The sequence below is a fragment of the Equus caballus genome, chromosome 1 (assembly GCF_041296265.1).
Source record: "Equus caballus isolate H_3958 breed thoroughbred chromosome 1, TB-T2T, whole genome shotgun sequence".
Classification (NCBI taxonomy): Eukaryota; Metazoa; Chordata; class Mammalia; order Perissodactyla; family Equidae; genus Equus; species Equus caballus.
Genome location: NC_091684.1, coordinates 185981828 through 185996846, shown reverse-complemented (window position 1 = coordinate 185996846; position 15019 = coordinate 185981828). Strand labels below are relative to the sequence as shown.

Here is a 15019-nt window from a genome sequence, read left to right as displayed (position 1 = left end):
ATAGTATTTTACATGAGGATGCAAATTAGGGCCCATGCCTGCTGCCTATTTATAAATAAAGTTTTATTGGAACACGTCCGTGCAGTTCATTTATGTATCATTATGGCTGCTTTTGTGCAACAATGGAAGTGTTTAGTAGTTGCCACAGAGATCACGCGGACCATACAGCTGATGGTGTTTACTGTCTCGCCCCTTGCAGAAAAAGTTTTCTGATCTCTGGTATATTAGATTGATTTTAGGGACGTCAACCCAGGAGCAGAGGCACCAGTCAGTAGGCCAAGCAAGAGTTGCTAAAGGCTTAAATTGGTTAGATTTTCCCCAAACTAGACCAAAAATATGAGAAAGTTCAGAGGTTTGGGAGGGAAGATGAGGAGGGCAGTGTTGGAAATGGTCTAGTTTGGGTACCTATTGGATATTCATATGAAGATGTCTAGCTGACAGTTCATTATATATGCAGGTCTAGATCTTAGCAGAGAGGTCTTTGTTAGAAATGTGTGTGTGTGTGTGTGTGTGTGTGTGTGTGTGTGTGTGTGTTCTGAAAAGAAAAAGTTGGAAAGGAAGGAAAACTAGGAGAGAGTAATTTCTCAGAAACAAAGAGAGGAAAAAGATTTTTAAAAGACTGGCCAACAGTATTAAATGATAGAGAAGTCAAGTACAACAAGACCGACAAACGTGTCTGCTTCAGTTTCAGAGAAGTAGGAGGCAGAAGCAGTGGCTGTGGGTTGAGGAGCAAGCAGGAGTTAAAGAGGTAGAGCCATCTGTTGAAAGTCCTCTTTAAGGAGCGTGGCTGTTTAAAGAAAGAAAGAAAGGGGCTGGCCCCGTGGCCGAGTGGTTAAGTTCGCGCGCTCCGCTGCAGGCGGCCCAGTGTTTCATTGGTTCGAATCCTGGGCGCGGACATGGCACTGCTCATCAGACCACGCTGAGGCAGCGTCCCACATGCCACAACTAGAAGGACCCACAACGAAATATACAACTAGGTACCGGGGGGCTTTGGGGAGAAAAAGGAGAAAAATAAAATCTTTAAAAAAAAAAAAAAAAAAAAAAAAAAAAAAAAAAAAAGAAAGAAAGAAAGACAAGTGGTAAAACAGTAGGTAAGCTAAGATGGTTCAGGGTTAAGAGAGTTTTAAGGAGGCAGAGAGTTGAACTTAATTATAAGCTGAGAAGGAAGGTGGGAAGGGGATCATTAGTAGAGTGAAGTTCCTCAGGGGATGAGTTAGAAAGTATAGGTGCTATTAGCCCTTTTTCTAAGACCAAAAAGAAGAAGATGGAAGTAAATTAAAGGGAGTGACAGAAGTTATTGGGGACCCAACAGAAAATGGAAACTACAAAGTTTTGGTTGCACCAGTCAACATTCAGTAAGGAGGAAAGGCAGGAATACAAGGGAACTATGGCTTTCAGAATATTGATATATGGTTTAGCCGTGGAATCTAGGCTTGGTAAAGATTGAACTGATGCTAGGAAATGACTAAGAAGTTGGAAGAAAATGTCATGATCCGTTGAGTCAGAAAGTAGGTGTGGTTAGTAATGAGAAGTTAGAACAGTGATTCTCAGCCTTGGCTGCACATTAGAATACTGATGCTTGGGGCCGGCCCAGTGGCACAGCGGTTAAGTGCACGCGTTCTGCTTCGGCAGCCCGGGGTTCGCCACTTCAGATCCCAGGTGCGGACATGGCACCGCTTGGCAAGCCATACTGTGATAGGCGTCCCACATATAAAATAGAGGAAGATGGGCACGGATGTGAGCTCAGGGCCAATCTTCCTCAGCAAAAAGAGGAGGATTGGCAGTAGTTAGCTCAGGGCTAATCTCCTCCCAAAAAAAAATAAAATAAAATACTGATGCTTTAGTCCCATCCATAGAGATTTTATATATTGATCTGAGATTGCTGGGATTTTCTGAAGCTTTGCAGGTAATTAATATGCAGCCAACGTTGAGAACCCCTGAGAGCATCAGTATATTAGGACAGTGATTTTTAAAATGAGTTTTAAGAAGTGGAACCTCTTCAAATAAATTTCACAAGGAATTCCAATTTGTGAAACTTCTTAAGGTAGAGCTGCAGCAGGGTGAAGGCCTGGGATCCCACTGACTTCTCTCCCGTCCAACTATGAGAGCCCCAGAGCCCTCTCCAAGGGAAATCACTAGACCAGGAGGTTGTGGTCAAAGAGTCAGCTATTTGGGAACAGTTTGGTTTTTAAAGGTAGAATAGTTATAAATGAGTAAACATCTAGGATGTGGCAATGATAATGGATTGATGACATAGAGTGCAAGAGAAGATAGGAAGCTACACATCAAGGAAATAGGGCTAGGGTTTTGGGTTGACCACAAGTTGCTAATAGTTTGTCTAGAACACAAATATACAAGTGAAATAGGAATATAAATTTAAATTATAGCTCAGATATAATAGAGATATACTGGTCAGTACAGCATAGCAAAATAATTTAGACAATTCTTGATGTAGGCACCTTATAATTATTTCTTGTCTTTCTTTCTTTCTTTTTGGTGAAAAACCTTTGCCCTGAGCTAACATCTGTGCTGATCTTCCTCTTTTTGCTTGAGGAAGATTGGCCCTGAGCTAACATCTGTGCCAATCTTCTGCTATTTTGTATGTGGGACTCTGCCACAGCATGGCTCGATGAGCAGTGTGTAGGTTTGTGCCTGGGATCTGAACCCATGAACCCTGGGCTGCCAAAGTGGAGCACACGAACTTAACCACTACGCCACTGGGCTGGCACCTAATTATTTCTTTAGATTTGGCATAGTGAAATAGAATGTTTATTTTACTTAAAAACAAAGTTATATGGAAAGATTACTTGCTTTTTGCATTTTTAAAGGTGTAAAGTGATGAAGTTTGATTCACAGCAGTATAGTGTATTTCTTAAACAGTGAAATAAATAGTTTATGTATATAAAGGGGAGTTTTAATGTATTTCATACAAAATTTATTGTACCATCAACAGTCACTGTAAAAGACACAAAGGTAAAGATTTAAATAGATGAGTTTTATATTGATACCAGATACTCCATGGAGTACTATTCTCTGAATGTATTAAGTTGTTCCCTTTGGACTTAAAAATATTAAGGACCAGATAAATGCAGAACCTTTTAGGAACAGCTGTGAGCTAACAGCAGGTGATTCTGTGGTCTGTAGTGACTACATGCTGTGGGGTTTTTAATGTGGCAAAAATGACTAATCATTGTGCCCTTGTCTAAGGCATGCTTCATCATCTTCAAGTACTTTTTGGCCAAAGATTTCTAAACATAGAATGTCCCTAATAAGCTCAGTATTGGATTGAACAAGTCTGATTTGAGAACTATTGGCAGGAGTAGCTGTAATTATTAAATTTACTAAAGAATAAAGCGAGGTAGTGAAGTTGGCTTTTTGTCAAATGGCAGTAGTCTTATTAGCAAGAAGTCATCATTTTCAGGGTCAGAGTGAAAGCAGGCTCTGAAGGATTCATTCTGTCCTAATTACAGTTTCACCTATACATATTATGCAAAGCTAATAGTTAAAGCATTTGCCAAAATTAACTTCCTCTGCATGTTCTATTACAGTGTAGTGAATTGCAGCAGCTTTTTATGTCTTGCTGCTTTTGTATGCCATAATAATCTGTAATTATGGGTTTGCTGCAAATGCTGTAGGGTTTGTTTAATCTGACAATCTGAAAAGACAACTCTGAATAGACTTATTTAAATGAATGCCACTTACACGAAGCTTTAGAAGCATCGATATCTTCATTTTGCATTTTCTTACAAGGCTGGTTATTTTAGAATTTCATTTTGAGTTTCTAAATTAGAGAATTTCATATGTTTTCTTTATATCTAAGTAGATATGTAGAAGAGAGAGATGTATGTTCTATAGTTTATAACTAAAAAATAAATCTAAATCAATCTAACTGCCCAATTAACAAGTTGAGAGATTTTTATCCTTTTTATATATATCTTGAATTTAGAGAAGCAGCTTAGGAAAGAAAATGCTTTTACCTACCTCTGAAATCTAAATTTATTTTTTAAGTGTTCTCAATATTAATAATTATGACATATTTATGAACAAGCTCATTTAAACTGCGTTCCTGCTCTCTCTTCCTTTGGAAGAGCGTGCATAGGATTGACTGGTACCTGGATTTGGAGGTTTATGTTTAGGGAAAGAGCTGGCTCATTCTTGCAGTTTATTTATAAGCAAGTTTGAAAAAGAAACTCATAAAACCTATGTTACCAATAATGCTTGAAAAATTGAATGATTTATATTGTTTCTGTTATATCCAGCTTTGTATATGAATTTTTAATTCATCTTTACAAAAAGTCTCAGTTATTCTTAGAGAAAAATGAGGTTTAAGAAGTTCTGTGTGATTTGCCCATGATCAAAGAACAAGCCAGAGACAAAGTCAGGATTTTTTCTCTTTTCTGTGATCTATTTCTATTAAATTATACTCTTTCGCTTCTGCAGAAATGTCCTGCAAAAAAGATTCACTGCTTAGAACAAGTTACCTATTTTAAGTTTATCACTCAAAACGAAGAAAGGGGGAAAAGAAAATAAAGAACAGAACATTTTTTTCCTACATCAAAAATAAAAAAATCTTGGGCTGGCCCGGTGGCATACTGGTTAAGTTCACTCTCTCTCCGTGGGCGGCCCAGGGTTTGCAGGTTCAGATCCCGGGCATGGAGCTAGCACAGCTCGTCAAGCCATGCTATGGCAGCATCCCACATAAAATGGAGGAAGGTTGGCACAGATGTTAGCTCAGCGACAATCTTCCTCACAAAAAAAAAGGAAAGAAAATCTTTAATTTGTATTAAAACGTGATTTAGACTTATTTACGTGAGTTTTTTACATTGATTTTGGCAATTTATTTAGTAATTTATACTAAATAAGTTTTTGAAGTTACTGAACAGAGGAAAAAGATAAATTTTTAATTCATTGTTTCCACATGTCATAGTGATTTGCCAAAAGAAAAGGGCAGTTTAACAAAAGAGAACAATATGGAAATTAGACTGTGATAAAAATGGAAATAACACTGAGATGGGAAGCAAAAGACGAGCCCTGATGTGAAATCTTGAATGGCAGGCAAATCTCTTAAATTCTGTGAACCCATTTGTCCTCATGTACAAACTGAGCAGTACTGGCTAAGTTATCTGTAAGGCCGCTTACAGTGTGAACATCCATTATATTCCAAATTATAACTAGAGAAGGGAAAGCAGACACTAGATTCAAGCCACTCCTCTGTTTCTCATCACACCGTGACATAACTTTTTACTTTGCTTATGGTCTTGAAAATGTAGGATTGAATTAAAGTTAATCATTTAGTGTTGTTTTGTAGTGTTGAATAGCTGATTTTCAGAACTAGCCGTAAATATAATTAAAGAAAAGTTTAGTGTAATTGGAACTTTTTAAGTAAACTGAAAAATGTTCATATATACATGTATGTAGACATAAAACTTGATTGATAATAGAAAGTTAAAATTTTGTAAATCAGTAACATTTCAAAATCAACCAAAGCCAAAAGAGAACTGTTCTTTTTTAGAGTTGGATAATGTAGAAGATGTTATGTTAATGGCAGAAACTGGTTTTTTGCTGACTTTCTGCCCGTACCCGGTGGTGTTGGTTCTGAATCTTGAGGGCTATGGCCTTGAAAATGTAACACTATTCATCTCTCTTGCCTCTTTTTAAGTAATCATACCAGCAGTGTACGTTAGTCTCCTTATGAACTTTTTTAAGTTGGGTTTATTGAGGTATAATGTACATAAAATAAAATTTATTATTTTTGTTGGTGGGGAATTTTAACTATGTATTAGATTATGTTGATGGTTAAACAATTCTACACAGTTACTAAAAGTCACCACAAAGTACACTTAAAATTAAGGAATTTCTGTATGTAGATAATACTTTGATCATCAGGACATTCCCAAATCTATATTTATTCTGGCAGCTAGGTCATAGTATTCCCAAATGGTTAACTTTAGGAATATAAACAATACTCAGACGAGATCAGTCTATGACTGTGGCAGAACAATACGGAAACAAAATCTGTAATCATGTCTATAACTAAGTGAGACAAGAACACTGTAAACACACATGTACACACAAACACACAACTAAACTTCGTCTTCTAGCTGAATGATCAGTACTTACCAATAACAACTCTCCTTTGGTCTCCTAGATGAAAAGTATCAAGATAACTGTCGCTGAATTGTTCCCAGCCCCTCACACCACTCATTCCAGAACTGGCTTCCACATCTTCCTTCTCTCCTCCCTCCTCCTTCAGCTCCTGACGTTAGGCACCTTGCCTTTTCAGGCCTCTTACTAATAGATTCTTTGAGTTTTCTCTTTTTACTGTTTCCTTTGATTTTTTTTAAGTTACTCATTTGATATGTTCCTTACCTATTTGCTTTCCCTCATGTGCTTAAGCTTCTTACGTACAACTGACTGCTCACACTAGACCGCAATCACATAGAAGAACACCTTGGAAAAATTTAACACATAAGGAGGCCCATAAAATATGTTTTCCTTTAAAACAGAGTTTCCTTGGCATGTACTGGCTACACTGACTTACTCTTTAAATTGATCTCATGACTCCTAAAGTTTAATGAAAGATCACTTTTCTCTGAAACTTTCACATCATCGATAAAAGCCATAACTGAGTGACATTTAAGGCATGCTGCAAACTGTCTCTCTGAATCTACTCATAAGAAACATATCAGTTGGATTTCATTCGCTTTCTAATCTGTATGCCAAGTGATTTCAAGTGGTTGATTTATAATACTTTTGATCCTTCTTTGAAAGCATCATATACATTTAAAGGTATAAGTTTGAATTAGGAATCCATAAGCATAAATTTCAAAAAGGGCTACCTTACAAAATTAACAAAACTTCATCAAAGAACAGTTTTCTTCTTCTTTGTCATCATTCCTGTGGTACAGAATCTAACTTGGAAATAGTAATATTTACTGAAATATGTGAGTGTGATTTTGATGATGTGACCAAATCCATTTGTTGTCTAATATTTCATTGTTATATGACTCCCTGGGAAGCAGCAGTGTCTCCATTCACTTGTATTTTTCATTTCTAGTGAAAACTCAAATGCAACAAGGATTAATCTCAATAGCTGCCCGCACTGTTATTACACACCTGGTAAATCACTTGGGCCATTATCCAATGAGTGGTGGTCCTGCTATGTTAACAAGTCAGGTGTGTGAAAATCATGACAATCATTACAGTGAAAGTACTGAACTTTCTCCTGAACTCTTTGAGAGTCCAAATATCCAGTTCTTTGTGTTGAACAATACAACATTAGTGTCCTGTATCCAGATCAGGTCAGAAGAAAGTATACCTGGAGGAGGTTTGTCTGCTGGTCTTGCATCAGCCAATTCAAATGTCAGAATCATAGTACGTGATCTCTCTGGAAAATATTCATGGGATTCTGCCATCCTGTATGGACCACCTCCTGTAAGTGGTTTGTCAGAACCTACATCTCTCATACTTTCATTGTCTCGCCAAGAGAAACCAGAAGAGCCTCCTCCATCTAATGAATGCTTAGAAGATATAACAGTAAAAGATGGGATACCCCTCCAGTTTAAAAGAAGATTTAGAGAAACCGTACCGACTTGGGATACAATAAAAGATGAAGAAGATGTTCTTGATGAGCTTTTGCAGTATTTAGGTGTAACTAGTCCTGAATGCTTACAGAGAACTGGAATCTCACTTAATATTCCTGCTCCACAACCTGTGTGCATTTCTGAAAAACAGGAAAATGATGTTATCAATGCTATCCTTAAGCAACATACAGAGGAAAAAGAATTTGTTGAGAAACACTTTAATGACTTAAACATGAAAGCTGTGGAGCAAGATGAGCCAACACCTCAGAAGCCTCAGTCAGCATTTTATTATTGCAGATTGCTTCTTAGTATATTGGGAATGAATTCCTGGGATAAAAGGTAAGAATAAAAGAGAAATTTTTCCTTTTTTTTTCACATTAGTCTTATTCAGCTTTTGATCAAGCATTTTAGTCTTTATTTTTTTCCTCACTAAGTTTTTTATCTACCAGTTAGTTCTTTGACCAGTGGGCAGATTTTTTTTTGAGACCACCGGATTCAATGGAATAAAAAGATAACACAGTAAATTAACTATTAACATTTTCATAATGACTAGTAGAACTATTTGACTTAGAAATTATAGCTCATAAAATTGAAAGTGTCTTATTTTTCCAACGTTCACATAAACTATTAGGAAAGCCTTTTTTTCTTATAACACTTCTGGCACCAGATGTGTGGGTTTTCCACACCGAGAATTCCAGCACTACCTGGAGTTGGCATAGACTGGTTAAAGGCTCAGACCCACAAGACTGTCCCCGACTTCAGACACCAGTTGCAAGTTCAGCTATGAATCACGGGTTCCCAAACCCCACTCCTCGGGTTTGATAATTAGCTATAATGATTCACAGAACATTTACTTAAGATTTACCAGTTTATTGTAAAGTATAGTTAAAGGATACAGGTAAACAACTAGATGAATAGGTACATAGAGTGAATTCTGAAAAAACCCGAAGCACAGAAGGTTCTGTCTCTGTGGAGTTGGGGTGTGCCACCCTCCCAGCACAGTTGAATATGTTCACCAGCCTGGAAGCTCTCCAAACCCCATAGTTTAGGGATTTTTATGGAGGCATCATCATACAGGCATGATTGATTATTAACTCAATCTCCAGCCCTTCTCCCCTCCCCAGAGGTGGGGCTGAAAGTTCCAAGCTTCTAATCATAGCTTGCTCTTTCTGGTGATGAGGCCCCAACCTGAAGTTATCCAGGTGCCCACCAAGAGTCACCTCATTGGAACAAAAGATGCTCCTATTACCCTGGAAAATTCCAAGGGACCTAGGAACTTTGTATAAGATGTCCCCGTCACCTCCAACACTCAGGAAATTACAGGGCTTTAGGAGTTCTGTGTCAGGAACTGGAAGCAGAGCCCAGATATGTATTTCTTATGTCACATAAGCCTAACTGTTTTTTTAGACAAACAGCAGTGTGATCATTTCTTGTTTGTATCAGAAATTTGACTCAAGATTTAGTATCAAGAAAAAAAATCTAGATTTCTTTTTAATTTGGTTTTCTTATGTATCTTGAAAAACCTCAGTAAAAACTGCAATAAATACACAGTGTATTCAAGTAAGTTAGGTAGGAGTTAAATGAAAAGGCATCAAACTTAAATCAGAAGACCCAGGTTAGAGTCACTTAACCTTTGAGCCTCAGGCTATAGTCTACAATTTAGGAAATAACTCCCACCTCACATAATGGTGAGAATTAAATTAGCTAACGTACATAAAATACTAAAGTTGTACACTAGTGTAAAGCATAATAGACACTTTTTAAATTTCTATGATACTAAAAGCTGTAGGGGAGTGGAAGAAGAAGCACTATGTAACACATTGTTTTCAATTAGTAGTAGGAGAGGAGCTCAGATATCACTGGACGAGTGTATCTTCAAGTAATTCAACCGCATGTGAAGCATTGAAATGGAATTCTACTTGCTTGCCTGGTGTTTGTAATCTTACTTGATTTAAACCCTTCCATTTATTAGAAGGAAGTATCCTCTGCCTTATGGGAAAGCCACACTGTATCAGGAGCACAGTTTGCCTTTCGTATGTCCAAATACAAGTAACTGCCACTCATATAAGTACATTCTACTATTTTTTGCTATAGAATCATCCATATATTGTCTTGAGAAAAATTAAAGGTGGGAAGCTATATTTTACCACAGCAAGCATTGATTTCCTGAATATAATTTGTGCATATTTAGCACCTATAGGACATATGGGAAAATTTATACATCACTTAGTAGGGTAAAAAAAATACATATAATGTAAAACAAAGAAGAAAGCAAATTCCGTTTGAATTACACAGGCTTACTTAGTAGTGATTTAGATTTTGCGAATATTTTATTTCTTGTGAAGAACAACTTTTTTGCATATTTTTATGAAACTCTTGAGAGGGAACCTACAAGTGTTTTCATCCATTTTTCTAGATATGAGTTTGGGAAGCTCACAGGATCTGCGAGGAAAAATTGAAGAGGCCGATAGATAATGATCCACTAGCAGAAATGCATGATGGCCTGGGCAGAAATAATGACTTAAATTCTTGGCATTTGTTTTAGGGTCTATTCTCCTTTGTGTTAGAAGTATGAAAAGGCAAGAACTCAGTGTAAGAGTTGCATGAGTAGAGTGGAAGGTATTTCCAGGACTGTGATGTCATTCACTGCAAAGGTGATGAAAATGTTTATAATTCTCTCTATTTAGGAGGAGCTTTCATCTCTTGAAGAAAAATGAAAAACTACTTAGAGAACTTAGGAATTTGGACTCAAGACAGTGGTAAGTTGTTGGAAAACCTTCAAATTTATAATTTGCAACCGTCAGCTGTATCTCTATTTATGTGTGAATAATGCCATCTTGTTCAGTTATAACTTTCTGAGCAGAAACTGTCTTTCATTTATTCATACCTTAGAAATAGTAAATGTTTTGGAAAAATGTAGGGCTGCATTAAAATATTTGGTATCTTTGAATTGTTACACCTTTTTTTATACATTTCAGAATTATCTTTTGAAACAGAAATCTGATTGAACCTATAAAATGTCCTTGGTTTTCGCATATTTAGGCATTCCAAATCTGCCCTTGATTATTCTAAGAGGCCCCAAGTGAAATGACTGGTGAATACAAACTAGTACCTACAAAAAATATTAATGGAGCAAAGAAGATGGGTATAGTCTGTTATATTGTTGTAACTGATTTCTCTTTAAGCCCTTAGATGTGTACCCACTTGCATGTCAGTTTGGATTTGTAAAACCTTGTTAAATCATTATTTCAATGATCTCTAAGTGCCTGTATCGGGATGAGATTTCCTGGGAAACTGGTACTAGAAACTACAAAATATTACTTAACTGAAATTCCTATAAGATCAACCTATGTATATGTGCTTCCTTCCTTTCCAAACTCATAAAAATAAAATGTTTGGATAGGTGATTTTTGGCAGTCTAACTGGAAATACATTAATAAAGTGAAACTTTGGATGTCACCGTTATTGAGAATGCCTGTATTTCTGAGACTGAAATCCACAACCTCCTTAACATCCACATTTCTCACTCTCTCACGTCTTATTCAACCGGTGTTTTAAACTTTTATGCCTCCTGTTTTTTGCTTTTCCTATTCCCACTGTCAAACTGCCCACCCACCTCTGATTTCACTTGCCGTCCTGTCCAGGAAACTCACACATTGTCAACTATTTTTAAAATGCCATATCTAGCACCCTTAAAACTGTTCTTCCACTTACGTTTATATATATCTGGCCATAATCAATTCTCTAATCAGAATCATTCTGAACATCTACTTTCTCTATTCCTAGGTGACAGTACATTACCAGAGAAAATTATCAAACCAGTCTGCTAATAGAGTTACTCTAGATTCATGCTCCATTACTCAACAATGCCTTCTCTTCTGTTCGGCAAATTTCTTAATTCCTGTTCACCTCTTACTTTCTTTCTCAGAATAATTACAGTCATGCACCGCGTAACATTTTGGTCAACGATGGACTGCATATACAATGGGGGGTGTCCCATAAGATTAGTGCCATATGGCCTAGGTGTGTGGTAGGCTATACCATGTAGGTTTGTGTGAGTATGCTGTATGACATTCACACGATGACGCAGTCTCCTAAGACACATTTCTCAGAATGTATCTCCATCTTAAAGCAACGCATGACTGTATTTTAAACACTTTTTTGTTTGTCAAACCCTTCATTATAGTCAAAGGATCATCTCTATTCTAACCTCACTAGGAATTCAGTTCAGCTTCTTGAGCTCCTATAAGAAAGACAGTCTGCTAGAACAGTGATTCTTAAGCTTTCTTCTTCCTCCACACATTCACATTTTAACACATTGGTCACATCTCTCATTAATTACATCCTGAGATTCTGATAATTGGAAAGCTAGTTTGAAACAAGCCACCCACCATGCCATCACTATTCTACAGGAATGCAAAGCGAATACCATGATTCGGGCCTTTCCTTCATCAAACAGCTCTGCCTTACATCTTCGTCTCTTTAAAATTTCTAAATTAAGCCACCTTCTTTTGCTCATTTTTGGTTTCAGAAAAGCCTTTTTGTTTTTCCCCTATCTGTACTTCTGCTTCCCACCTTCTCTGCCTGTTCTAGGATCTTCAAAAAATTATCCTGGGGCTGGCCCTGTGGTGCGGCAGTTATGTTCATACTTCACAAGTTCTGCTTCGGTGGCCCTGGGTTTGCCAGTTCGGATCCTGGGTGCAGACAAGCCATGCTGTGACAGGCGTCCCACATAAAATAGAGGAAGATGGGCACAGGTGTCAGCTCAGGGCCAGTCTTCCTCAGCAAAAAGAAGGAGGATTGGTGGCAGATGTTAGCTCAGGGCTAATCTTCCTCAAAAAAAAGTTATCCCTTCTTTTTGTATTTCTACTTATTCCTCTTAATAGAAGTATGTTTGTTATCTATCTTTAAACAAAACAAAACAAAATTTTCCTCAGTTACCATCCTTTGAAATTATAGTCTATCACTTTTGTGCCTTTTGCTACCAAATTTATGGAAAAATATAACCTTTACTCACTTCCTGTAATTCCTAACTGGTTTTTGTTGTTTTTAGCTTACTTCAGAATGTTCTTTTTAAAATAATATTTAATTTCTTTATTATAGAAAATATAAAACAGAAAAATAAACCATATATTTATAACACTGTAGTTAACTTTTGTTTATGTATTTTCAGCCTATTTTGATAGACATACGTATGATTTTTTGTTTGTTTTATAAAAATGGAATCAGATATGTATAGTAAGTTACTTTTTAAAAAAATTTTATATTGTGAGCATGTTCCTCAACCATTTTTTATATTATTCAAAAATAATTTCTTATGGCCCCAAGTTCTGTCATTATTGGATGTTTAAGTTGTTTTTAATTTCTTGCCTTGGGATAGATTCCTAGAAATAGAATTATTAGGTCAAAGCATGACAACTTATTTCAGGCCATACATTTTGCACAGCTACTTTCCATTAAGTACTAATTGCTAATTCTACCAACATTATGTAAGGATACCTATATAAACGTCAGCTTGGTCAGCACAAGATATTAATCACTTTTTCTTAATCTTTATCGCTTGAGAGGCAGATCATAGTATCTGTTTAATTTATAGTTCTTTATTACTGGTGAAGTTAATATATTTTTGTAAGAAATTTTAATCTGTTTTCAAATTCTCTCTTAGTGTTCTTTTTCTATTTTTCTATTTAGGAATTTTTCTTAATAGTTCTCTTACGTGTTGCTGTGTGTTAAGGATTAACTTGTGTACTGATTGAGGAAGTTTACCCAGTTAATTGTTTGGCTTTCAGTTTTCAACAACTTTAGGTTGTTTGGCATGTAGGTTTTTCATTTTTATGTAACTGTATCTCTCAATCTTTTTTATTTGGATTTCTTCACTTGTTTGCTTTGCTTGGAAAGTTTTGTCTTGAAATCAATTAAACATTATGTTTCCTTGTAAATCTTTAATTATTTGGTTGGTATTGTAATTACTTTACATTTAATTATTTGTTCCTTCTGAAATGTATTTTGATTTATGGAATGAGAAATGAAACTAGCTTGAATGTTGGAGAATAGTCTATTTCTGTGATTTGTTGAATAATCCGTACCTTGCCCATTGATTTGATGTTTCTTTTATCAAATACTCAGCCATTTCAAAACTTTATATTCATTTCTATTGATTTGTCTATCAATTTTGTGCAGATGTTAATCTTTAATTTGTTACAGCCTTATAATTTAACGTCTGATAAGCCCATCTTCTTCCTCACCCCACCCACATACATTTTTCTTATTTTCTTAGATATTCTCACCTGTTTATTCTTCTGGATTCATGTTAGAATACTGGATACATGTTAGAATTATGCTGTTGTTTTCCAGAAAAAAATACCATCGATACTTGGGTTTGATTTGCAATGAAAACTTTCATATGGAAAGAATAAGCACATTTGTTATCATTATTCTTCCTATTTACATCCTCATCTTTTCTGATTTTAAGGGAAATGACTCTTCTGTTTCATCCTTGAGTAAGATAATCAGTTGTTGGTTTGAAATAGGTAATTTTCGTCATGTGAGAAAGTAGCCTGTTATTATAATGTTATATTATGTATATTATATATATATAATGTTATATTATAAATTGTAATGTATAATTATATCATATATTATAATGAGTTATTATAATGAAAGGGTGTTAAATGTTATCAGAATCATTTTTAGCATCTATTCAGATTTTCATATAGTTTTACTTTCTTAACTAATTGATGTATATTGTATTTTAACATCACTAGATTGCTAATATTAAATAATTCCTTCATTCTTGGGATAAACCCTACTGGGTCTTTTGACTTCCTATTATGTTTTTCATAATTGAATTAGAATTCATTTTTGAATTAGGGTACAGTCTATTAGCATATTCTGTAGATAATTTTCTGTCTGTTCTTATTATGTTTTTAGAATTAAGGTTATAGACAGCTTTATAAAATGAATATTATTTCTAAGTCTTTCAATTTGTTTCATCATTATTAGTCTTTGTGGGTTTTCTTTTAGCTCTTGGGTCAATTTCAGTGTTTTTTGCTTTTTTACAAAACTCCAATTTATTGAGATTTTCAAAACAATACTAGTAGAGATTAATACATAATGTCATAATTCTCTGTTACATTCCTTTTCTCATTTTAGTTTTGTAGGGCTTTTTTTTCTTTTGATTTTTTAAATTAATTAATTTATGTATTCCCATATCACCTCTTCAAAGTTTTTTTTCCCTCCAACTTTGAGATGTAATTGACATGTAACGTTGGGTAAGTTTAAAAGATTTAAATGTAATGATTTATCTATGTATATATCACAAAATGGTTACCACAATAAGGTTAGTTAACACATCCATCACCTTCCATGGTTATGATTTTTGTGTGTGTGGTGAGAAATTTAAAAATCTACTCTCTTAGCAACTTTCAAATAAACAG

General features: G+C 35.5%; 1 protein-coding gene across 15 annotated transcripts in view; it reads left to right on the top strand.

The window, feature by feature from the left end:
- Nucleotides 1-15019, top strand: part of RALGAPA1 (Ral GTPase activating protein catalytic subunit alpha 1) — a 225642-nt gene that overhangs the window by 133920 nt on the left and 76703 nt on the right. For all 15 annotated transcript variants that reach the window (XR_011428633.1, XR_011428619.1, XM_023624084.2 and 12 more), the window contains 2 exons: nt 7058-7922; nt 10271-10342. Coding sequence is in view for 13 of the 15 variants with exons in the window: in XM_023624084.2 (XP_023479852.1) it covers nt 7058-7922; nt 10271-10342 (937 nt within the window). In the remaining 2 variants the exon portion in view is untranslated. The remainder of the gene's footprint in view (nt 1-7057; nt 7923-10270; nt 10343-15019) is intronic.